Source organism: Columba livia, chromosome 1 (genome assembly GCF_036013475.1).
Source record: "Columba livia isolate bColLiv1 breed racing homer chromosome 1, bColLiv1.pat.W.v2, whole genome shotgun sequence".
NCBI lineage: Eukaryota > Metazoa > Chordata > Aves > Columbiformes > Columbidae > Columba > Columba livia.
Window position 1 is genome coordinate 109,290,628 of NC_088602.1, and position 25,337 is coordinate 109,315,964.

At 42.0% G+C, this 25,337-nt stretch overlaps 1 protein-coding gene across 1 annotated transcript; it reads left to right on the top strand.

Moving 5' to 3' along the window:
• The first annotated feature begins 15,984 nt into the window (after positions 1–15,984).
• RBBP7 (RB binding protein 7, chromatin remodeling factor) lies at positions 15,985–24,612 on the top strand. The gene is made up of 12 exons (XM_005509922.3): positions 15,985–16,201; positions 16,472–16,616; positions 18,555–18,697; positions 19,174–19,347; positions 19,656–19,771; positions 20,369–20,529; positions 20,974–21,100; positions 21,194–21,271; positions 21,836–21,912; positions 22,350–22,407; positions 23,191–23,301; positions 24,106–24,612. Exons 1-12 carry the CDS (start codon positions 16,186–16,188, stop codon positions 24,166–24,168), a joined length of 1,269 nt encoding a protein of 422 aa, XP_005509979.1. The 5' UTR covers positions 15,985–16,185; the 3' UTR covers positions 24,169–24,612.
• The last annotated feature ends 725 nt before the right edge of the window (positions 24,613–25,337 follow it).

Below are 25,337 nucleotides of genomic sequence, written 5' to 3' on the forward strand. Positions count from 1 at the left end.
TGAGGGTGACAGAGCACTGGAACAGGCTGCCCAGGAGGGTTGTGGAGTCTCCTTCTCAGAAGACATTCAAAACCCCCCTGGACACTTTCCTGTGTAACCTCATCCAGGTGTTCCTGCTCTGGCGGGGGGATTGGACTAGATGACCTTTCAAGGTTCCTTCCAACCCCTAACATTCTGTGATTCTCTAAACAAGGTTCTGAGGCAACAAGATTGTCGTATAATAACTGTTGACCCCTAAAGTGTATCAAAACCTGTCCAAACCCAATTTATCAGCACCTGTGAAGAGGAACCCAAGAGATGTAGTGAGAACCTGAAAGCTATTTACTGTTGCTTTACATATCTTGGCAAAATTGCTCAGGCACTTACATGTCTTAGTGCTTGAGAATCAACTTGCTTTGCAGATTGTAACTTAAAATCATGTTCTGCCTGTGTAAGGTCTTGTACCATCTTTTGTTGCTCTAACAACCTACAAGGACCATGTGTCTCTTGTTGTGTAATACTGAGTTATGAACTTAACAGATTTGCTGCTATCTTGAGCAAAATGGCTCAGAAATTTTAATTCTGTTCTCACAACACTTTGTTCAGCAACTTCAAATTCAGTTAATCATGGGAGAATGGAAGTTTTCACATACAAATAGCAAAACAAAGTTATTGTTTTTGAAAGTGAAACCTGATAAATTTGTATGGAAAAGTATGGCATGATTGCTTATGCAGAGCTGGCTCTGGTAGTGCTGTTGGTCCCTTGCAAATCAATATCCTGAATTGCTGTGACCAGTTTGTATGATATCATCGTACAGCTGTGTATGGCAAAATAGCTGTATGAATAGCTGAGGAGATGACTCTTGTGAGCTTTGTGCTTCCCTTTCTGCTTGAGTTAAAAGTTTTGGTACAACAAGACATAACCATTCCTGTCTGAACAGGAACTTAAAGGCAATATTCAATAAAGTAAAGCACAGGAGAGATTGCTTAGAGAGGGTACAGCCACTTTGTGTCACTCAGGGGTCCAGATTAGACAGAGATTACACTGTCATAGTACTGATTCTGGTGATACTGTTACTGATGAAAGCCATTATAGTCTGTATTTCAGATGAAAAGATTGCACCTGATTTATCTCTTGGGAAGTATAAATTTCACATTTGAAGCTATTTTTTTTCACTTCATTTGCCTTTGTCAAAACAAGGAGTAACTTCATCTGCATGTCCCTAGATAAAGAAACACCCCTTGATGTCTAATTAAAGGTGCTGAAGGATGGAGAGTACATGTACCCTCCTGCGAGAACCAGAGAAGAAAGAGTCCTTACTGAAAGGGATGTAGAGAAGAACAAGAGCAGAAATCCAAGAAAAAATGAACTAACTGTATCAACAGTTGACAACCTGACAGACAGGATCTGCAGTGGATATCATTTGCTTTCACATCACATTCCCATACTGATAGTCCCTGTTGCAGGATCAGTCATAAAGAGGATAACCTTTGCTGGCCTGAAAGCTGCCAAACAAGATGCCTGGGACAAACACAATCATTACACCAGTCTCTTGCCTCACCATTCTGCTACGCTGCTTTCCTCCCTCTGCTTGCTAATCTAAATACTGGTAGGAAGTATTGCTCTCTTTTATTGTGCAATATCATGTTACGGGCTTATTTTAATGAGTTTGTCCTTTTCTTGATCAAAATGGCACAGAAATTCTCTCTCAGTTTACCCTTCAGCAAACGAACTGTAACTCTGGACTTCACAAGAGACAGCACCTTTTAGCTACAGCAGCTGTTTTTTTCCACGTTCCTTTGTTCTTTCCATATCTGCTTCTTTTTGGGGAGAAAAGGACAATTTTGGTGGAAAGCTGTTATCCCAGAAAAAAGGGGGCAAGCTGATGCCAGAAAAAAAATGGCATGGTGGCATATTACCACATGCTGCCCCATCCCATTTGGAACAGGTGTTTATACAGACTTAATTTTGTATTGTTATGTGAGCAACACAATTAATGCCATTATCAGTTGCTTAGAAAACTACTACTCAAATACAATGTATTTTGAGTATTCTATTAAAATATTAATAGTCTTATTGTCTTCATAGCACATTTTTGAAGTGCTTTTAAAAATGTGTTACCTGACACGTGTAACATGCAATTTAGTATTGTTTTATCACCACTTGGGAGGAGGGTTCTGTGCTTTTAATTTTAGCATGATTTTTTTTCCTTGTTATTAGGCTGTTGCTACTTATTTGTATTGTATCACAAAGGATTTACTGAATAAATGTGCCCTGGATTTGTGGCAACAGGTAGTGAAATTTATTGTGCTTAATTCTTGTAGGAGTCCAGTCCCAACGAAACTGGGATTCATCTGTGACCACCCTCTCTCACAACCATCTCACACATATATAAGCCCTAAGGCACAGCACTAGGGGAGAGGCTGTGGGTAGCTGAACCAGTCTAAGTCTTAAGTCTGAGAGAAGAACTGGCCCTCCCTGGGGCCTCCTTTTCCATGTGGTTGATTATGAGAGTGTGATACATTACCCCTTAACAACTTGTGGTAAATTCTTCCCTTCCCCCTCCCTGAGTGTATGGAGATGGGGAATGTTTCCACATTTCTGCCCACCACCTCATCTCCTTGTGTTCCACATGTTACCAGAATATTTCTCTTCTGCAGTCTTCTGTAGGATCTGAAAATGTGCTGGGCCTTAATGAAACACATACAAGATCGATGGTAGACTACACCTAGATATTTCCAGGGCAAAGCCAAGTAAGCAGGGATGAGAGACTGATGAATGACTCTATGGCCATGCATAGGAAAGAGGAAAAAGTGTTTCCAAATGTTCTGTAAAAACCTGTAACATATTTTCTAAAATTCTCACATTTCAAGTCAAAGTCCCCTGAGACAGAATTTCTGACCTTTACTATCTTTAACTGTTTGTTTCCATACGTGCCACTGCCAAAATGCTGAGTAGGCATTTGAGATTTACCTTCCATACACCATTTCAGTTTATAAGATTAATTACAACAGATCACGCCCAGTCATGACCAGTACCTGATCAGGTCCATGCTGGTGCGGACACATTTTTTTAATTATGTGTTATTCCTATGACCCGCTGGGCAGCTCCCAGGAAACCCAAGTCTTTGATTTTCAGGTTAATATGGTTGCAAAGCTGAAATTTAAAGGAATTTACAGAAAGGCACCTCCAGGAGTGGAGCCTGTGGTTTTATTTGACCCAACACGGGAAGCCTCACCCAGCCCAGACACGGACAGGGGTGGGAGTTGCTCCCCTAAAACCCTTGGGTGGCCAATGCCCACACTCATCCCACAGACACCTGTGCTGTGGAGGAGTCCCCCACCCCACTCTCTCTGTGATCCCATCTCGGCGGAAAGACCGCAGCATAGTCGGCCATGGCTCAAAACTTCGCTCCCTCCCTGGCGAGTGCTTCCCTTGCTGGTCGCGGTTTTCTGTTCGCCTGTGTGGGTGCTTGTACACTCAGCTGCAGTGAGGCCTCTCCATGGCATCCCCACCGTGCAAGCAGAGTGGCAGCAGGGGACCATCCTCAGAGAGGGGTTGCTTTTGGCGAGTGGTCCCGGGTCCCCCACGTGCTAAGAAATGTTGGATTACTCAGCTCGTCCGTTGATGAAGAACGTAGCTGGCTGTGAGAAATAGCGTGAACTGCAGAACACATTGATCACAAAGACTTTGAACACTCTTGATGCCCCGGGTTCCTCCAGGGCACGGGTGTCAAACTCATTTTCACAGGCCTACTCCTACATTTATACAGTCCTAAAACTACATTCGGCCCTTTGAAGGCAACCATGAGGCTGATGTGGCCCCCGGTGAAAATTAGTTTGACACCCCAGCTCCGGGGGCTACACCTGTCACCCCCATTTTGCTGCCCACCCTCCACAATACTGCCCGGGTGCCTGCTCAGCTGTTGTCCCTGGCCACCCCCGGGAGCCACCTCCAGGTGTATCCCATGCATGTTGGGCCACCTCCAGGCGCCTCACATTGTGGCAGTCACTGCAGGAGACCACAGCACAGCACCAGCATGGCATTTGGTCTTGGGACTTCACATCAGATGTGGCGACCTTCTGAATTTAAGTGTATTAGTCAGAGGAGGAAAAGAAAACAGCAAGCGTTCCCTCAGTAACGGTGAGTGAAGAGGGAAGAGCCAAGCACCAAATCTCAGCCTCACAGTGGGGTGCAGGACATGTGGCATACGGAAGCCCCCACCCTGGCAGTGCTCTTGGGGCACCCCAGGTCCTTGTGATCGAGGCCTCAGCAGCCCCCTGGCGCACCCAGGAGCCCAGATTCCATGGCGATGTTGGCTACACACCTGACCCATCTTGAAACACGGACCAAGGAGTCTAGCATGGGCCTGAGTCAGGAACCATCCAGACAGCCTGCGGCACAATGAAGGTGAGGACCAGCATATGCTGGCTGAAGTGGGATATCAAAATTGGCCTTGCTGGTACACCAAAATGACACCAATAACTAGCGACAAATTACCACCGGATCAACAATCTTGAAGTTGTTCTCAAGGATTTTAACAGCAAGATTGACTAAGGCATGTCCTATCAATCCACAGCAAAGGATATTTATAAGATCATCAGGTTGTGCTGAAAATTTGAAATTATTACAGCTTCTAATTTGAAGTGCAAGGTGCCCCTTGAGGGTAGTTTTTTTTTTCATTCAGCTAAAGCTTTTGATATAGGGAGCCATTCTCATAACAGCTCTTAGACGAAAAGGCATGGTCAGTCATATTATTGCCCTGATTATGAATGTGTATGATGACATAAATACTAGTACTGATATGAAGAATGAGCAATTGGATCCCATTGGGATTCAGATTGGTGTGAAACAGGGTGATCCAATGTCTCCAATCCTATTTAACTTCTCCGTGGACCCCCCTGCTGTCTAAGTTGGAAAAAGAGAGAAGTTGTTTTCAACACTGCTTCAAAAATGTAACAAATATGGCTTTTACAGATTAGCTGGTATTATTGAGTGGATTCTGAGATAAAATGTGGAAAAATACTGAAATTTTGGAGGTCTTTTGTGAACTAACTGGCCTAAAGATGCAAGGGTAGAAGTGCCATGGCTTTTACACCCAGCCTACAAAGGGCTCTTCACAGGCTTGATTGTCCTCCTTGAACTATTAATGGCACTCCCCTCAACATGATTGAACCTGGTAGCTCTGAAAAGTACCCGGGTCTGAGGATTGACCTGTGTACCAGAATACTGAAACCACAACTACTAGAAAAAGCAAAGGGGTGGTTATAACAGATTGAAAGGGCTCCACTGCAGCCATGACAAAAAGTTGACATATTGAAAAAATGTGCTATTCCACGATTGATCTACTTAGCCGACCAAGCCGATGTAAAAGTGACATACCCTGAAAACCTTGATTTGATGATTTGAATGTCTGTCAAGGAGTGGTTACGTCTACTACCCAGTGTTTATGATGTGATCCTACATTCCAGCACTTGGGATAAAGGCTTGGGTATTACCAGACTCTTGGAATTGATCCCTAGTGTACAAGCCCAAAGACTTCACCCAATCATGCAGTCTTCAGGTGAGACAACAAAACCCATTGCACAACAGAAGGGCATTGAAAAGGAATTTGAAAGGCTATGGAGGAGATAAAGAAAAAATTCCATCCATTTGGGACCCCAGGACAGTTATGGTGATATCAGAAGAACTGGGCAATGAGGAACCAGTCTTGTAATGGGAGGTGCCCACTCCAAAAGTTATCTTTCTGAGACCTTGTAACTAGAGAAAATGAGAATTTGTGAACTGGACCAAATTGGTATCCCAGGGCCAGGGGATTTCTAACTTTGAGAAAGATAAAATCAGTAATGGTTGAATTGTGTGCTCTAGGGGCATTCCCAACAGAAAACTCATCACAGTGTTGCAAGTAAGAGCTAGTGTCTACCCCATTAGTTTTTGGCAAGAGGGAGACAAGAAACTCAAAATAACACGTGGGCATTGTCAGGTAGAGAATGAGACATGTTCACATATTATTGGGTATCGCCTGTGGTAAAAGATGCCAGAATTAAGAGACATAATAAGTTATGTGGAATATTGGCAGATGAGGCCAAAAAGAAAGAATGGCTTGTGTTCCAGGAACCATTGTTAAGAGATAAGCAAAAAGAACTATATAAACCAGACCTAATATTTGTAAAAGCTTTTGTTGTGGATATCACAGTGACATATCAGAGTAAACCAACTACTTTGGTGGATGCAGCAGCAGAAGGAATAAAGAAATATCAACACCTTAAGGACCAAATTCAAGATCTGACTAATTCTACTAATATTAAATTTCTGGGATTTCCATTAGGTACACATAGTAAATGGTATCAAGGCAACTATGAGTTATTAACTTAATTGAGTCTCCCTAGTTCTCAACAAGAAAAAGTTGTCCATCATTTGTCAAACCAGGCACTATTTACTTAAATGGATATTGTCATATATTTGTTAGCCAAACATAGGCTATTGTAAAATCTTAATTGAACTGTGAATAAAATGATCTCTTCTTTCTTTCTCTTTTCTTTTCTTTCTTTTCTTTCTTTTCTTTTCTTTTCTCTTTTCTTTTCTTTTCTTTTCTTTTCTTTTCTTTTCTTTTCTTTTCTTTTCTTTTCTTTTCTTTTCTTTTCTTTTCTTTTCTTTTCTTTTTTCCTTTCCTTTCCTTTCCTTTCCTTTCCTTTCCTTTCCTTTCCTTTCCTTTCCTTTCCTTTCCTTTCCTTTCCTTTCCTTTCCTTTCCTTTCCTTTCCTTTCCTTTCCTTTCCTTTCCTTTCCTTTCCTTTCCTTTCCTTTCCTTTCCTTTCCTTTCCTTTCCTTTCCCTTCCCTTCCCTTCCCTTCCCCTCCCTTCCCTTCCCCTCCCTTCCCTTCCCTTCTTCCCCTCCCTTCCCTTCCCTTCCCTTCCCTTCTCCTTCCCTTCCCTTCCCTTCCCTTCCCTTCCCTTCCCTTCCCTTCCCTTCCCTTCCCTTTCCTTCCCTTCCCTTCCCTTCCCTTCCTTCCCTTCCCTTCCCTTCCCTTTCCCTTCCCTTCCCTTCCCTTCCCTTCCTTCCCTTCCCTTCCCTTCCCTTCCCTTCCTTCCTTCCCTTCCCTTCCCTTCCCTTCCCTTCCCTGTCCTTCCCTTCCCTTCCCGTCAATAACTGACATCTTCCTATGGTGTCTGCAGAGTGCTGACAGAATTAGGTGCTGACCTGTGACTGTGGTATGCAGATGTAATGATAACACATAACTCATAACAAAGCCATCCTGGCATCCAACTTACTGCATCTGCTTTAGTCTTCCAAAACAGAAACCAGGTTATTCAAACCCGCCTCAACCTCGCATGTGCAACATTTTTTAAAGTGTGAGAGAGAGCCAAAAAAGACTTCTTGCACAGAAATAGGTTATCATGTAGTCTGTACTTGCCTCCCTAAACTTCAGCAAAAAAACCAAGTCCTTCTTTAGAAAGAGGGTAGAGGTGTTTATGTTAACAATCATCACTGGTCTACTGTTCCCGCAATGTGCCTCACAGTAGAGACTAAAGGAAAAACACAAAACCATAAAGCCAAACATTAGCATTCGGCCATGTGGCTAGAAACTTGAGCTAGGATTAGCAGTCAGCAGTTCTGATTCCCTAAATTACTTTGGCCATGCTGCTTAGGCCCTGTTTACATTAGATTTCTAGTTCTGTGGAGAAATAGTTCAAATATGAAAGCTTAGATTTTTCTAAAGCCCCTAGTGTCAGGGATTTCCTCAGTTGATGGATGCTCAGTCTCAGACACCTTTTAAAGAGGCTCTCAGCAGTATCTCGAATCACACAATGCTTTTAAAATTCAGGGTTTATTTAACTTGATCCAGTTGTGCTGCCTCTCAGCAAAGCAGCAATTTTGTTAAAACCTCTTTCCTTTGAAAAACCTCTTTGAATAATATTTTAAATGCATGTCAAATAAGGTCACTGCAGCATCCCATGATACTGGGAGTCCCTGTACTCATATTTAGGTTGGTTGTCTCCCACTGAAGTCCTAGTTACACACCCCATTTATAACAATAACTAAGTAGAAATTTTAAAGCTTTCCTCCCATGCCAGCGAATGAAAGCATGTGAATGGAGTTTTCACCTTCTTTCTCAGTTTCCTCATCTGCAGAAGACAGACAAGTGGCAGAAAAACAATACTACTAGCTGACTGTTCAGAGAACAGAATGCTCCAGAGACAGCAGTGAACTAGCAGTAAAGTGCTAACACTATTGCTTTGCATGGCCTGTGGTGCCATCTCACAACTGGTGCAAACTAATCTGAAACCAGAGCCTGAATGGAGCCATGCCTGCCCTTGCCCTTGGCCATGTGTTCCCTGTAATGTCAGGTTTAAGACCAGGAAGAAATGCAGTGAGTAAGCTCAGCTTGATCATCTGGCTGTAAAACAACTCTGCTAAAAAAAATAAGTCAGCTGGACTGGGGACCTGATTCAGAAGCCCACTGACCACAGGAACGTCAGTGCTGACACAATGGCAGGGGGAGAAGAGTAGCTACTAAGAGGGGAGAACAGGCCTACCCCTTTAGCATTATTATAGTCTTAGATTGGCTTAAGCTGTTCATAAAACCATGCTCTTAAACTTATTGCAAAATGGCATTAATAGCATGATGAATTTTGAACTGGCCCACAGGGAATGTAGGACAGACTGCTAATTGCAGAACGTGTTCAGGTACAGTTCTGACCTGACAGGGCAGTGCATCTATCTTCCCATTTCTGAACATGTGACTATGCTGCTTTAGTGGCAGACACCTCTGGGACTAACTATTGTAAACAGTTTATTTGCTGGATGCTCCTAAGATACCCACCAGCTGTGGAACTGACTGCAGAGATGTAAACACAGACCAACCTAGTCTCAGCAGATCTTCTATCTGCCTGTTCCTTCTTCCCTTATATGATGTCCCTAACATACTGTGAATCCGTAGTTAATCTGGCCCCAGCCTCTGCCTACCAAATTAAAAAACTGTACAGCCATCTGACATAACACCTATCCACTACTACATACTCTGTGCACTACTGTGGTTTTCAGTATTCAAAACAACTAGAAAGAAAAGAGGCTAAAAAATTCAAGATCTCTAGAGCTTCTGAAGACTGTACCTGAGGGTGATCTGCCGTAATGACTGAGTAAATCAAACAGAACAAACAAAAATCTTCATTACCACAGAAACTGAGCAGTGAGCTAAAACAGCTTGGCACAGTTCCTGTCTCAGTGGATTCACCTCTGAGACATCCAGAACCTTGAATACAATGCTGTTATTAATTGCTTCAAGTCTCAAAAGAGTAAGAGTGAAGAACAAAGAAAGAAAACATATGGTGACCTCAGAGAAGCCTCTGAAAAAGATGGCCAGGCAGCTCAGGTGGGGAGACATTCCCAAAGATTAGAAGGCAAGAGCAGAGATGACTTGCCTTCACTGAATACTTGTAGAGGCTTTTAAACCCTGGAGTGGGAGATGAAGAGGAAATGGATTGTAATAAACATCTCCCTTTCCCTTTCTTTGGCTCAGAAGGCTTAGACTTTCCTGTGCTTCACAATGCCTCAGCACATCACTGAGAGCAGCAGTTTGCCTCAATACCATTCCACATAACTGAAAACAGCAGCTTCTGGATTCCAGTCTCCTCTGATTCCTGTGACCCAGACACAGGCTTGGAACTACCCCATTCCTGCTCCCCAAGTTCCTCTGAGATCACAGCAGGGAGGCCAAGGGAACAGGCAATGGAGGACTTCACTGAGCCAAATGCTGGAAGCTTCAGATGTCTCCTTCCATGTTATTGAAAATCTCCCAACTGGCACTCATTTAAGCACTTGCACTTTTAGGAAAACAGATTGATTGTTTGTTGTACAAATTTGCATGTCTGTTACTTCTATCAAAAAGCCAAAATATTTTCTGCTGAGCAAAATATCCTCTGGCCTTTCTTTTAATAAGCCTACAGGTCTGCAAACTCCACATATGGGCAATAATTTGTCCGGGCCAGTAGACTGCAGAACTACAGCAGACTATACAATGAAAGCACACCTGACATCCTCTTGGAAATGTCTAGCATGCAACTCAGCGCATATTGCAGCACTGTTTCATAAGATGACCTGTTGAAAACTACTCACGTTCCCCTGCTCCTCAGTAATTCCACCAGTTCTGCTACTCTGTGCAAAATTAATAAAAGCGTACCAAGCCAGTTACCTAGATGTTAATATCCATGTCTCAAATAATTTACCTGCCATTCTATATGGAATTATTAAAAACGTGCACAGGAAATGCTACAGAGCACAGAAATAGCCCAGTAAGCCTAGGTGCTGGGGGAATGCTGCCACATCCATGGCAAGCATCAAAAAAGTGTTCAGCACAGTTGGATTTATTAGTCAGGGTTTAGTACAGTGTTAATGTCACTTTAGGAGGGGAAGCAGGGGGTGGGTGGGGAGGCAGTGGGCTTGTTATATGAGCACAAGTTTAGTTTCTAAGTTCCAACATAAACATTTTCTACATCAAAGATAAAACACTGTATATTCCTGAATACTGAAGGAATGCACAAAACTGCCCTAGGGTTCCTCGTCGTTTGCAGCACAAAGTTCAATCTACAATGGTTAGCTGAAAGTGTGACAAATGGTGCTAGTTATCAAAAAAAATGCAAATTGTGAGTTCCCACTACAACATCCCACTAGTGGAAACAATCCCACCCAGAAGGTGCAAGACGAGTATTTGTCTGTAATGCTGGATATAATCCAAGTGAGTCATGCCTTCCCCTAAGTACTGACGTTCCTACCAATGCACTTGAATCGCTGCAAAGCGAAAGCTATTATTTGCACATGGCTATGCAGCATACATATGTTGCATATCAGGATAAAACCCAGCCAAGCCTATTTGGAAGTGAACCATCAGAGATGTGCTGTCATCAGAGGAATCCCAAACTACATGTCACAGAGAACAAGAAAGTCCAAGGCACTGCTGTACTGCTGCAGCTCAAGATCTTCTGTAGCAGCAGGGTACTGGTTAGGTGTGATTTATGTTGGGGAGATAATAATTGCTAGGTAAATACAAAGAAATATGGGATGAGCCATGGGGAAAATAAACACAGTCACATCTCAAGAAATTCCAAATGGATGTTTGCATCAGTTAAACTGAGGTGTGCTTTTCTTATCAGCACATTGGATGATAACAATGCTTTATTCCAAACAGGCTACTGAGACTATGCAATGATAGCAAATGTACTAGAGAATAAATGCTGAGGCTGCTACTCTACTTTTCCAAAGGTCAATTTTGAATTTTTGTGCAAACTTGATTGTCTTCAAACAATTTTCTGATTGAGATGGTAATTCACAGAAATATCTACACCTGCTTGCTGAGTTGCACTATGAACATCCATCAGCTCCACATAAAGTATAAGAGACATAAGCATCAGCAAGCCAGCTAATTCTTTGCAGAGTAGTAAATCAGCAGACGTCTTCAAGCTGAAAATTAATAAGTGCATATAATTCTTCATAAGTGTATCTGGCAATTCGAAGCACGATGCAGCACACACAGCTGAGGATGCAGAACACAGATTTTTTTCTTACTGTAATGAAAATGCAATATTTCAAGCTTAGGATTGAAGGAAGTACAGCTTAATAAAATAAAGCTTATGATTCAAGTCACTCCTCAAAACTATTTTGTTGCACATTTTACACAAACTGCAAGTGATGAACAATGGCCTTGGATAAATACTTTCTTTATAAAATGTGGGAATCAAAGGATATGTTTTAGATGTGTGGTCACAGATACGATCATGCTGATTAATTGCAAATAACCACCCAAGAGTCAATGATGTGTCTTCTTTAATACCTGTACTGTTTATAAATTTTCTTTTTCATTACAATCTCAATGGGAGAAAATCACTTATTACTAGGATCTTTGGTACATGGATTTAAATTAAAAGCAAATGTGGCTGTGTGCAAATATAACTGCTAGCAAGGAGAATTGCGCAGGTCACTTACCAACTATTTTGATATATAGGTGTGACAGGTTTTGTTCACGAAAGCTATTAATAGTCCTGGAAGCCCATTAGAATCCAACACGATTTGCAGATCCTAAACAGAGTCTGCAAAAATTTGTGGAGAGTTGGTGAGCCATTAGTCACTTCGCTTATAGTTCAACCAAGCCCTACATGACATAATTGAAGGACAACTTTGTTTATCATTTTCCAAAATTAATTCACATTTCCCCCATCATTTTCCAGGTAAGCTGTGGGAAAAAAAAAAAAAATAATATTGCTGTTTACAGCAAAAGGCACAAAGAGCATCTCACCCAAATGCTCATACAGGCTTGATCCTTCAAAGGGCTGTGTAATCACCCTTCAGTAGAGCGAACAGAGGTCACTTAAAGCCAGGAAGCCTGACAGAGGTTTCCTTTATCCAGTATCTGAGGTTTAAGTGATCAACACCCTGTAACAACACACAGACTCTGAAAGGTTCAGTCTTCACTCTCCAGCCTTTTAGGAACGTCTCAGCACTTTTGTAGGAATAGACACGTACTTGGCAGCAAATACCAAAACAAGGAGTAAGCGTTGCCAAAGGCAAGCTATTAACACATCTTATGTGATCGAGACTCCGTGTCTGTAACAAAATTCCGATTTTGAATAAGTAAGCCGTGCATACCTTTAATTCCTTTAATTTGTGCAGGTTTGAGAGGAAGATTAATATATAGTTATTTAGCTTCTTCACCAAAAGATTTCTGGTTTTCAACACTCTGGCCAAAAAAAGCAACAGCTCATTAGGGAAGGCTTCCTGTTTGAGCGCTGGCTGCCTACCTCAGCCTTCTGCCCCCATTCCCATGCGACAACCTCCAGCTGCTATTGCCAGCCTCTGACTCTCCAGCCTCTCCTAAGACATAAACATTTTCCATAACTGGATTCCTTGTTTGAAGAACTGGAGCCCAGACCATAGAAGGCTCAGCCCATGAAGCACGTCCTCACAGAGGGAAATAAAAAAACACCATCTTTTATTTGGCTGTGTGTTCCTCTCCCTCCTGCCACTACCTCTAGCCGAGCACAGTGAGCTCCACTATAGGGCTAACTTCCTCCCCATTCTGGGACACAAAGCATAGGAGCCGTAGTGATACAGGATTCATCTCCCCGAGTTTAATACTGGAACAAGAATTCAACCTAAGACTCTTAAGTCTTAAGACTTAAGAAAAAACATGCAATTTGGAGGCAAAAAGTTCATTTGAATGTTTAGGGGAATTCAGGAGAATCTAACCCACTTCCTAACTGTCTCCATTTCCATCATTCTGTTAGAAAGTGATATCAGCTGCCACAAAGATCTACCCTGGTTAACGCTGTTACCTGTGGCCAGCGCTGTTCATTCAAGCTGAATAGAAAGCAGTTAAATTAAATGGTCTTCTGAGCAGTGATAACTGAAGCAGAGGAGAACAGAAAGGCTGGTCAGGCATTTGGTTTGTATGTGACTGCTTAAAAGCAGTTGTGTCACTCACCACAGTAGTCAGACGATACAACTGACCTTATTAGACAACAACAGGATTTAAAAGTCTTGTAGCACCGACTGATAATATGTGACTGAGGATTCAATAATACAGTTCAGTGCCTTCCATACCCTAGTTGCAACTAAGAAGCAGCTCAAACATGCATTTCTTCTAGAAAATTAAGCAACACTCTGTTATCTTCAGCACCATTGCTGAAAAAATAGTAAGTATTCAGCTGTGGCATCTGTAACCATTTTTGCTTACAGATTTCTAGCTGTAAAGTGGCATTAATATTTAAGTTTTTAATATAATTTAAGGTTTATTAGTTAAGCCATACTAAACACAGGTCAATGCCTTTCTTTGCTGCCAAATGTAAGTTTGTTTCAGATGTAGACAGGCTGCCTGGTAGCTGCTGGATCTCCAGTAAATTTCTGTTTTACCACTAAAGCTCCAAAACTACGTATACCATGGAGTGTGGATCAGAGAAACATGCCTCTGCTTGTTTCCAAGAGACTAATTTCTAATATTCGTTCATGCTGAGATCATTTTTCACTGATGTTAAAGATGTGGGCTGTTCTTTCCTCTTTTAGGCTAAACTTTTATAATTTCTGACTGGTGGAAGGGGAGACCTTCCATAGAAGTCATTCATTCTCATTTTCCTCTTGTTGACTGCACTGTCCTTCCTTTCTGAATGTACTCGGGGTTCTGCTTGTGAAAACTAATGAATGATTTATGTACTACTAGTACCACCCCTGTTTCCCAATTTCTACTTCCAAGATATGATGACTGACACCCTATTTGGTAGATTTCCCTTAGAGCAACAGTCAATAACCAGGATAGTTTAAAGAGAAGGGCCAGAAGAATGTTGTTCTTCACCCACACCTGAGTGTTCTGGGGATCTAACACCTCTAGACTTTTGCTTTTGTTTTGTTTTGTTTCCCCTGTGCAAGGAAGATGAGTGTAAATGATACTTGTGGATGGCATTTTGATACTGTGATCTTTCGTAGCAGTGAAACGGAGGAATAAACTTAACAGCAGAGTCAATTACACTGTTAAGCAGCATTCTTTATTTTACTAGCGCTGGGGAACACTTGGGATCGTCCTCCGTAAGTGCTCCAAAGAATGGATGCTCTTACATTGCTTATATTCACATAATTATTACATATGCATTACAATTTTTGAAAATTTTGACATACATCTATACTAAGAAATAATTGATGATGTTAGTTACAACCGTTTAGTTTCTTGCTTACAATACATCTATTATTAGTTAAATATAAACTAAGCACTCTGCTTCTAAACAATGTATTACTTGATCTTCTGTCTACCTCCTGTCATGCAGAAGAATCTAAAACTTAAAAAATATCCCCTCGTTTCGCGGTCAGAAAGCATTTATCATGTCAATTGGTTAATGATGGGTACGTCTTTAGTAACTTAAATCACACTACACGTGAATTTGGCAGCTTCTCTTCCGACAGGAGCGCTCACCGGTCTGCCTTGCAGGGGCACCACCGTCCACGTTATCACCGTGGGGAGCACCGGGGCGCTCTGCGCTGAGCGTGCCAGCCCCCGGGGCGCCGTGTGGCCGCCGAGTACCGGCCGAGCAGAGCAACCAGTCACTAACTCCTCTGCGCTGTGACCGGCCTCTCAGCCGCACTGGCACTCTCCTGCTAAACAGGGATTTGGAGACAACGGGCAGATTTTTAGTCACGCTCATCAAACCCGCACGCCTGCAGCATTCCTGGAGCGGCCGGGCAGGTTGCTCCGTAGCGCTCTTGAGCTGCAGCGAAGCAGCGAGCTCCCACCAAGCTCTGTCCCGGCTGCAAGCTCTCGCCGCCGTGCCCTCGCTGGAGCTGCTTTACCTACAGCCCCACCTCGCGGCACCAGCGCCGACAGGCCGACCTGTCTTCCCCGGGCCCGCAAACCGCCCGCCTCTGCGGCCGCCTGCCGCCTCCGCTCCGCTCCGCTCCGTCCCGTCCCACCCTGTCATCCTGGGGCCGCCGCACGGACGCGCCCAGGTCAGCCTCCCCGGGGCCGAGTCCGGGCGCTCCCCCCGGAACTCCCCGGCGCCTCTCTCTGAAAGGAGGTTGTAGCACGGAGGGGGTTGGTCTCTTCTCCCAAGTAGCAAGTGGCAGGACAAGAGGAAATGGCCTCAGGTTGCTCCAGGGGAGGTTTAGATTGGATAGTAGGAAAAAATTATTCACGGGACAGGCTGTCAGGCACTGGAACAGGCTGCGGGGGGAAGTGGTGGAGTCACCATCCCTGGCGGTGTTTAAAAGACGCGTAGATGAGGCTCTTCGGAACACGACGTAGTGACAGTGCTAGGCTAACGGCGGGACTCGACCCTGCGCGTCCCTTCCAACCGAAACGATCCTATGATTCTGCGCGCTCCGGCTGCTGGAACGGCTCCACCCCGCGCGCGCTCAGCGCCTCACCAGAGCGCCTGCGGCTGCCCTGCTGCTCCGTCTCCCGCCACCAGCCCTTTGCGCGCGCGCGCGCCTTCGCGGCTCTTTCCGTCCACTCCATTGGCTGCCGTTTGTGGGTGGTGGTGCCGCGGGTTCTGCTGCGGCGCATGCGCGGCGGCGCGAGGCGCGGGTTGGAAGCGGGCAGGGCCGCGCGCGGCGGTTGCAGTGCCGTTGGGGCCAGCCTCGGCGGCTCGCGCTCCCGGCCGCTCTCACCTCAGCCCCGCCCCCGTTAGCCGTTGTTTCCCGCGCCGCGGTTCGCGTGTGTGCGCGCCCACGCAAAATGGCGAGCAAGGAAGGTAGGAGACTCTCCTCCTCCCTCTCTCCGGCTGGGCGGTGGGTGGGGGCGCGTGTGCCCGAAGGGACGGGGCCGTGGGTGGCGGGGCTGAGGTGCTCTGAGCTTCCGACGGAGCGGTAGCGGGAACGGGGCGGTGCTTCGGAACCCCCTCTCCTACCCAGCCCATTCTCTGGTATGTCCCAGACCGGTGGCGACGCCCACCGCCCCCCCACCTCCGCGGCTCGGTTCGGCAGGCGGCGGGCCCCGGCTTCATCTCTCTTCTTTCCCGCAGTGCTGGAGGACACGGTGGAGGAGCGCGTCATCAGCGAGGAGTACAAGATCTGGAAGAAAAACACCCCCTTCTTATACGACCTGGTGATGACACATGCTCTGGAGTGGCCCAGCCTCACTGTGCAGTGGCTGCCTGATGTGACCAGGTGAGAGAAGGGAGGAGAGGCCTGGAAGGTGCCAGTGAGGCACAGGACTCAGCTGCTGATTTGCTTAATTTGCAAAGCAGGAGCTGAGGCTATTTGCAGTTGCTTGTTCCACTGCTCTGTTAACTGTGTCTTCAGGTAACTTAAGGATAAAAAACTTGCAAGACAAGAAAAATTTGTGTTAAAGTCTTCGTTGTGAGCTTGTGACACTTTATTTTGCTTACGACTTTCATACTTCAGGTATGCGGAGGCTTTGAGCAAAATGGCACACTTTGGTACTTTATAGAACTCTAGCTTAGCCTAGTAGAAGATGTTGTGAAGTGTGAGAAATCCTTCGCAATTTATAAGAGACTTAACACTCTGCTATAGTTAATTCTGATCAGAGAAATCTATGTGTACTAAATCAGCTTTTTCTTGAAAATTGTTCTTCATGTGCACTACAGATTACTATTCTGTAGGAACTGTAGTATTTGTCTCCATTGTTTTTTGTTTGAAGTCTGGACTTACTTAAGGAGATATTGTGGTAATAATTCTGGCGCCTAACATCATGATTCTGTACCTGCCTCTCTGTTGGCTTCCCATATTTTAATTTTTCCATTTTTCCATCTCCCCCTGAAAGTTGTAGGCTCACTGGTTAATTTCTTAAAGAATTTTGAAGATGAGGATAGATTTTGTTCATGTGCCAGCTGCTGCACAACTTAAATTGTTACAGTAACCTCTCAGGGCTCTACTGAGGTTGTGGACAAGGACTGGGTCCCCAATATTGTTGTGAACCAGATACAGCTAGATTTTAAAATACCTTATGTGTAAAGTTCATGCAATAATCAGAGGATGGTCTTTTTCCTCTTTAAAATTTTACCTTATGTATGTGATGTTATGCTTGGCGGTTAGGTGATGGCTTAATTTTGTATACCAGAATGTTTGGGGAAGATATTGAGAGATGTGAGCTAACCCGTTATGGCATGGAGAAAATGAAGTGGGGGTTTGAGGGTGTAGAGCCCTTATGAGGAACACTTCTGCTTGCCTCGTATTTTGCAGATTGACTTAATATTCAGTTTTATACCTGGTATTTCCAATTATCCAGTGTCAAAGTATGTAAGCCATTTAAGGCAAGGACTGTCTCTTTGTATGGCACCTGACATGATGGGACACCTGTTCCTGATGCAAGTAAGTGTGTGTGCACTGTGTGTTTTTATTTTGTTTTGTAGTTTTCTTCTCAAAATGTATGATGATGCCTTGGAAGTGGTGTAGTTAATACCTACAGTGCTTTATGATTGCCCAAATGATTACTACTTGCTTGGATTTGGAGTTTAGTTATTATGTTGCTTTCAAGAATGCAGAAGTTGCCTGTTTTTTGACTGTTCAGATGTTTGTTTTCAGAGATAAATGGCACTGTTCATCCAGCCTCTCATTACTAAATGTTGCATTTAACCACCAGAAGAGGAATTTGATTCTAGTTAGCTAGGATTTGTGCAGTGTTTAAAAATGAGAGTCTGAAATAAAGTAACTTATAGAAGCTTTTAAGAGAAGTAACTGAAATAGGTTGCCACATGTCATTAGTATTTGTGTTTTACAGCAAGCAGTATTGATTGTTTTCTAAATCAATGCTGTGCAACTGCTAGGCGAATTAAAGACAGACATACGTATTAGTATCACCTTTAACTACTGTGCAAATTGTAATTGTCCCTTTCAAGCCATAGTGGCAACCCTTACTGCCTTTAATGTCACTCTGGCCTTGGTGGTTGTATCTTTGGCTTGCTTTTGTCAGAGTCTAGTTTGCTTTATTGTACAAGTCTCTTTCGACGAAGAAAGGGTCTTTTACACGAGCTTCTCTTTTCTAGCATCCGAAGAAGTTTGCGTCTTGAATGTTATTGATGCTAGCTATCAAATTTCTGGAACTGAGCACATAATTTTATTCTATGCATTTATTATTCTAAACAGGCCAGAAGGAAAGGATTATGCTCTCCACTGGCTGGTTTTGGGAACACACACATCCGATGAACAGAACCACCTTGTTGTTGCAAGAGTCCAGATTCCCAATGATGATCAGTTTGATACTTCACAATATGACAGTGAGAAAGGAGGTGGGTGTGCATGCATTCTTAGGTTGTGTTTTAGACCTAGCATTAAATAAGTATTGTGTCTAATGATATTCTAACTTTCTGTTAAATACTAAAGGTTACATATACTTATCAGTTCACACTAATTCTAGATCAATAATTGTGGCTAAAAAGAGGAAACTTATTATTTCAGAAGATCTTAGGTAACATTATGATATACAATTCCTACTAGAATTTTTACCGGCTCTATCAGTTGTGGTGAAAACTAATAGACCTCTACCTCAAACAGACTAAAGCCCTGAAAGAGTTTGTATCCTAGAGGATTCAAAATAGCTGAAGTGCTAATGCTGTTCCGTCACATGTAGCTAGTCTTTCACAGGCCTTATTGTAGGTGGCAAGGTGCTTACCACTGTCCTGTGGCGTGACGGAGGTGGCACGAAATGCCATTTGACCTGCTTAAAATAGTTTGTGATAAACCATCCTTTTTCTGACAAATGTAGAGTTTGGTGGCTTTGGATCTGTGACTGGCAAAATTGAAACAGAGATTAAAATTAACCATGAAGGTGAAGTAAACCGTGCTCGGTACATGCCGCAGAATCCCAGCATCATTGCTACAAAAACACCGTCTGCTGATGTGTTGGTATTTGACTACACTAAACATCCTGCAAAACCAGGTGGGTCGGACTCCTTGAAGCTAAACAAAATGCCTCTTCACTTTGAAGGGCAAACTTGTATTTAATTGTAATTGGGAGGAGGGGGAGAAGGGCTTTGAAATCTGAATAAGAATGCCCATGTCTTCAGTGACTTTAACTGCGTGGTTTCATATCATAAGAAAATCTTGATAGAAGCAGCAAGCAGTCTCGGAAGAGGCTGATGGATAAAATATTATTATTGTTACAGAAACAAAGTTCTTAGGTGATAATGATGCTCTTATGAGTTGATGTGCAAGGTGAAGCTAAAATAAAAAAATCTTCTCTTTCAGACCCAAGTGGAGAGTGTAATCCTGACCTGAGATTAAGAGGGCACCAGAAGGAAGGCTATGGCTTGTCATGGAACTCAAATTTGAGTGGACATCTCCTCAGTGCCTCAGATGATCACGTAAAAAACCCATCTTTTCCACTATTAGAAACAAAGAAACAACAAACAACCCCACTTCCTCATTTATGCTGTAATGATTAGAGAAAAACTGGATTACTGTAGCTATGTATTGTTATGTGGGGAAACGCTTAAGTGTTGTAATGACATTTATAAAGGCTGTCCATTGATTTTAGTCTGTAATCAACAACCAGTTCTTTGTAACACACTTGGTGAAATAAGAACAGAATTTTTTTTTTTAGTTGTCTGCTGGAAGAAATTGTTGTGTAGCAACTCTTTAAACTAGTTTAGATCTAAGGCTATAAATTAGTAAGACTTTCAAAGGTCAATTGAACTAACAGCTTATACATTTCTTTAGGCTTTGAAATGGTGAATTGCCCATGTGACCTTATAAATAATCCTTGGGCCTTGAATTTGTAGAAGACTGATGGATAATTTAGCTCACTTCTCACTTATGGCATTTTAAGTGTTCCTTTTTGAAAACAACTGTTTAAGGAGTGTCATCTCTCTGTTTATATGTAAAATGTGATTTTTTTTATTTATTTGAAAGATAATACAGCCAGAGGCCACATAACAATAGAATATGACTCTTATTTACAGACTGTGTGCTTATGGGATATAAGTGCTGGACCAAAAGACGGCAAAATTGTTGATGCGAAAGCAATCTTCACTGGGCACTCTGCAGTAGTAGAAGATGTGGCATGGCATCTGCTCCATGAATCTCTGTTCGGATCCGTGGCCGATGATCAGAAGCTTATGATGTAAGTTGGGATTAAGCCGTTTCTGGATAGTGCCTGCTGTATGCTGTTAGTGGACCAGTCCAGAACACTTGGATTAAAAAAAGTCTGAACTCTGGCATGATCTCATGTAGGTTTTCAGTGCAATCAACTATGGTAGTGCTGCAGAATCACTGAAACCTGCGTGTCATTTAACATGTTCACATCATTTGAAAATAAGATGTAATTAATATGTAAGTCAGGTTCCTGGTTCAAACTGCTCTTGTACAACAGACACAAAATAACTTCATGAAAGGTTATGGAATAAAAACTGTAGTTTCAGACTAAGTTTATGAATAATGTAGTCCATTAAACTAAAGTGTAGTCTAGTGAAAAAGAACCTCCTGTGAAAACTTATGCTTGTTTACTCTTTCTCTTGCACTCTCCTCACCACACCCTCACTCTCCTGCAAACTCCTCATCGCAACAGCTGGGACACAAGATCTAATACCACGTCCAAGCCAAGTCATTCTGTAGATGCTCATACAGCCGAGGTCAACTGTCTATCCTTCAATCCTTACAGCGAGTTCATTCTAGCAACTGGTTCTGCTGACAAGGTTTTTATTTGTGTATACTTCAAATTTATAAGCATTTAAGATTATAATTCTATAGCCATTATAATAAAACAAATTTCTTGTTACTTCTCCCAGACAGTGGCTCTATGGGATCTTCGAAACTTAAAATTGAAGCTCCATTCTTTTGAGTCTCATAAAGATGAAATTTTTCAGGTGGGTAAATGTTTTTCATAAGCTGTAGAAAAAACTAAGAGAGTACTGACTTGGGCAAGACTGTGTAGATTTTCATATGGTGACCAACCACAATAAATAAGTCTGTTAAAAATTAAATAGTGAATTTTGGTTCGACAAATACATATTTTCTTTCTACCTTTTCCCACTTGACTCTGAAGAAAATAGTCAACTACATATTGCTAAAAAGATACTGTGAGTTTGCAAGTACCCTCAGAACAGATAGATGGTTTCTCTAAAATTTCTGCTTTAGAAAGGACTTGGATTCAAACTCAATATTGTGAACTCTACGTGTTTAGTAAGTAGACATATTTAGTGATATGGTAAATCTGTAACAGTGACATAATGCTGGCTGTTCAATTTGAGAATCTTAAGACTAGACTTTAAAGCACTCTATTTGAGCTATAGGATATCTTTTATGCTGGAAGAAACTGATGTATTGAGTATAGTTATTGAAAATTAGTGGCCAGGTGTGGGTGATGGTTATTCAGGATATGCTTTAGAAATCAGTAACACTGTTCCATTCAAATTGCTTTCTTTCAATAGGTTCACTGGTCTCCTCATAATGAAACAATTCTTGCTTCAAGTGGTACTGATCGTCGACTTAATGTATGGGATCTGAGGTGAAGAGCAATTCTGTTCTTTTAGTATATAGGAGCAGATGGTAAAAAGAAGGCTGCAGAGCTACTTTATTTGGTAGACTTCATTTGTGCTGTTCTACAGCCTTCCTTGAGTGCTGAACTCAGACTGGTCTTCTGAGTGTATAGTGGAAATAGTGCAGTATTGCTGATATTACTTCTCTGTGAGGATTTCTTGCTGATAGATTTGTTTTCTGTTGTCTTTGGTAATAAGTGATTTCTGCCTCCACGTGCTTCACAAGTTAGATTCTATTTCAGTAATGATAATTTCAAACAGCTGATGTTTTGTACCTGAGGCTTATATTTGATAGTGAGAAAAAGCAATAGCAACAGCAAATAGTGGAAACAAAGGCCAGGAACTGTTAAGCTGATGTAGGATGCAGTTTTCATCTTAATAATAAGTATAAACTTCTTTCTTACAGTAAAATTGGAGAAGAGCAGTCTGCGGAGGATGCAGAAGATGGGCCTCCTGAGCTGCTGGTATGCTTTTGTTCAGGTTTTGATCTGCTGGCATCCTATATGGCAGTATGGTGCCTTATGACTGCGCTACTCAACCTGTAGCAGTTCTTAAATCTTTTCACCTCCCTGGTTTTCAGTCCATAGCTCTAGCTTGTGGTAGAGTTCCTCAGTTCAATTGTGAAGGCAATGATTTTTTAATTTTTTTTTTTCCAAAGCCATCCTGGACATGATTTGCATACCTTTATTGTTGAACATATTTACAGATCAGCCTTGTGCTTGTCAGCTTTCTTTTATAAATATAATAAATGCGTGTAAAGCCAAGGCCTCAAGTTGCCCATATAGCTGACCTTACCGAAGTAGAAAGTACAAAGGCGTATGTTTTTATTTGCTTCATTGGGAAACAAACAATTAAAAATGCTTATAGTTTGGTTTCCCTGTTTCCTGTACAACGATATAAGTGCTCCCATAATTAGATGAGGTATTGGATATAAAAGATGGCTGGATTTCAGAGCCCAACCTTGTGTGGATTAGCACAGTTGGAGGATGTCAATGGGTTGTTGCTGTAGTAATATGAACCTTTATCTTAAATGCTGTCTCAGCAATTGCACCCATATCCATAAGCAATGAAAGGAATGCTCTGTCACACACGCCCCTTCTTTATGTCTGTATTCTGAATCTCTAGTAGCAAGTTTTTCTTCTTTGTATTGTCATCAGCATAATGAATTTATCTTCGGAATCTCAGGTTTTAACAGATTTCTCTCTAGACATTAAATGGCTTACTGAAGCTTGTGGGTTTTTTAACAGTTTATTCATGGAGGACACACTGCCAAAATTTCAGACTTCAGTTGGAATCCTAATGAGCCTTGGGTAATCTGCTCTGTATCAGAGGACAACATAATGCAGATATGGCAAATGGTGAGTGTCCCAACAGCTTGTGAATTGCTCTGAAGCTTGTTGCATAAATGAAACTGAAATAGCCTGTTCTTGGGGCAGCTTGTGCCTTCAGAACCTGAAAGTAGTCTATCCCCTGTACTTCTTACACTGTTTGTTTGGAGATCAAGACTTTCAAAAGAAAACAAAGACTAAAACAACCTGAATAAATGTCAATGCTTGCTAATTCTTGACTCCGAATCTTGGATATTAGTTAATAGTAAGAAGAAATGTGGCAGTTGTGAACTTATATCCACTTCTAGCCAAGACGTATTCTCTTTTCTATTTTTTTTCTTCACCCTCATCCCCCTCCAGCATGTTGACTGTGAAGCAAGATGCCTTTTAACTCCAGTTAGTTCATATTATTTTACATTGCGGAAATTTGATCAGTTGCCTTATAAATGTGGCGTGAAATCACTTGGGAACAACTTAAGTTTAAAAATGTAGCAGACTTAAATGTGCGACATAAGTTGGGCTTTCAGTTTTTAATAGCTGTTCTTGAACTTGTTTTGAGTATTCAGTCTGAGGCTGAGTCCAAATAACAAAATGCTTATGGTAAGGGATTAAATGGCTAAGGCTTATTCTGCTGAAATAAAACAACGTGCTAAGACAACAGTTGAATTCTTGCCACTTTATGTACATTCCTCAATCTGTCTGCCCTTTAACAAAAGGCGGGAGAGGAGGGTCTGTGCCTTCTTGATATTGCCATGTTTTTTCTATATAAAGTGTAGAAGATGTTTTAAAAACAATTGTGCCTACCACTTGTAATGTAATATTTTGTGTCTTTAGGCAGAAAACATTTACAATGATGAAGAACCAGATATAGCAGCAGCTGAACTGGAAGGTCAATGAACATAACTTTTCTTCTGTAAGGAAATACTGGGTGTTACATAGTAATATAATTTGACTACTGTATACATAAAAAAAAAAAAAAAAAGCCCACAAAAAACAAGCACTGGGTGCAAGCATGACATCAAAACGAGAATACTCTTTAACTGGGCACAAAAAGCTTGTATAGTTGTTATGGGATACTTTTGGTTATTTGGGCACTTTGAGCTGTTGTATACTGTACAGCAATCAGCTTTTAGGGAAAATAAGAACGACTTAATACCTATGTCTATATTTTTGAACAAACTTAGTGGGTTCCTGTAAATAAAACAGTCAAATCCTCACTCTTCCCACACAGTGCGCAACAACAACAACAACAAAAGTTTTTATTAATATGTAAAAAGAGCTTTTCACTTTTACACAACACTTTTGGATTGGCTTTGCATAAATAAAATTTATGAAATAAAATATTTGGTATGTATATTTATTGTCAATTGTGATAAGGTGAATGCCTTCTTGCCTGAATATAGTTTAATTTCTGCATGGTAATAGAGGTGTATAGTTCTTAGTTTATAACTTACCCTGCACTTAAAGATTCAGAAAGAGGGGAGTTGTCTTGATGTGAAAAACTTGGAATAGAGAACTTGGATCCTTCACAAACAGAATGGGTATAGAAAGAGGTGTGGGGAATACCTGGGGATGACCAGTCAGACTCACGGAACTTTCAAGTGTAGATTTTGAGCGGACTTATGCATTGAGTTTTGGTTTTGGGTGAGTTTGAAGTGGTGGTGGAAGCAGGGTCCCAGATGGCAATGGGCTCTGGGTGGATTGGTGTTGCCTGTGCTTAGAGCTCTCCTGTGGCTTTTTTTGATCAAAATGATGTGAGGCAATCAGGCAGATGCCTAAAATACATTTAATATCTGAATTAATACAAGACAAACACAGTTTGCTTCTAAACCTCAGACTGACTCAAAACCTGGAGTATTTGGACAATTTAGAAGGAAGATATCATGGTTCTGCAGACGAGTTATGGATCACCTTGGCAGCTGTCAGTCAAGCAAATCTAACTTGAGTTTAAAGTAAAGCTTAGTTACTTGAGACAGGCCTTAAATGGATTGTTGGCTGTCCTTATCTTTCTGTTTAAGCTGAACAAAATAGAAGATTTTGATGACTGATACTGAAAATGGGATTTT

Excerpts from the sequence above, each read along its gene's own strand:
- RBBP7 (XM_005509922.3), top strand. Across the intron at positions 19,348-19,655 it reads TAAACATCCTGCAAAACCAG|ACCCAAGTGGAGAGTGTAAT; the intron begins GTGGGTCGGACT and ends CTTCTCTTTCAG. Across the intron at positions 22,408-23,190 it reads ATGGGCCTCCTGAGCTGCTG|TTTATTCATGGAGGACACAC; the intron begins GTATGCTTTTGT and ends GTTTTTTAACAG.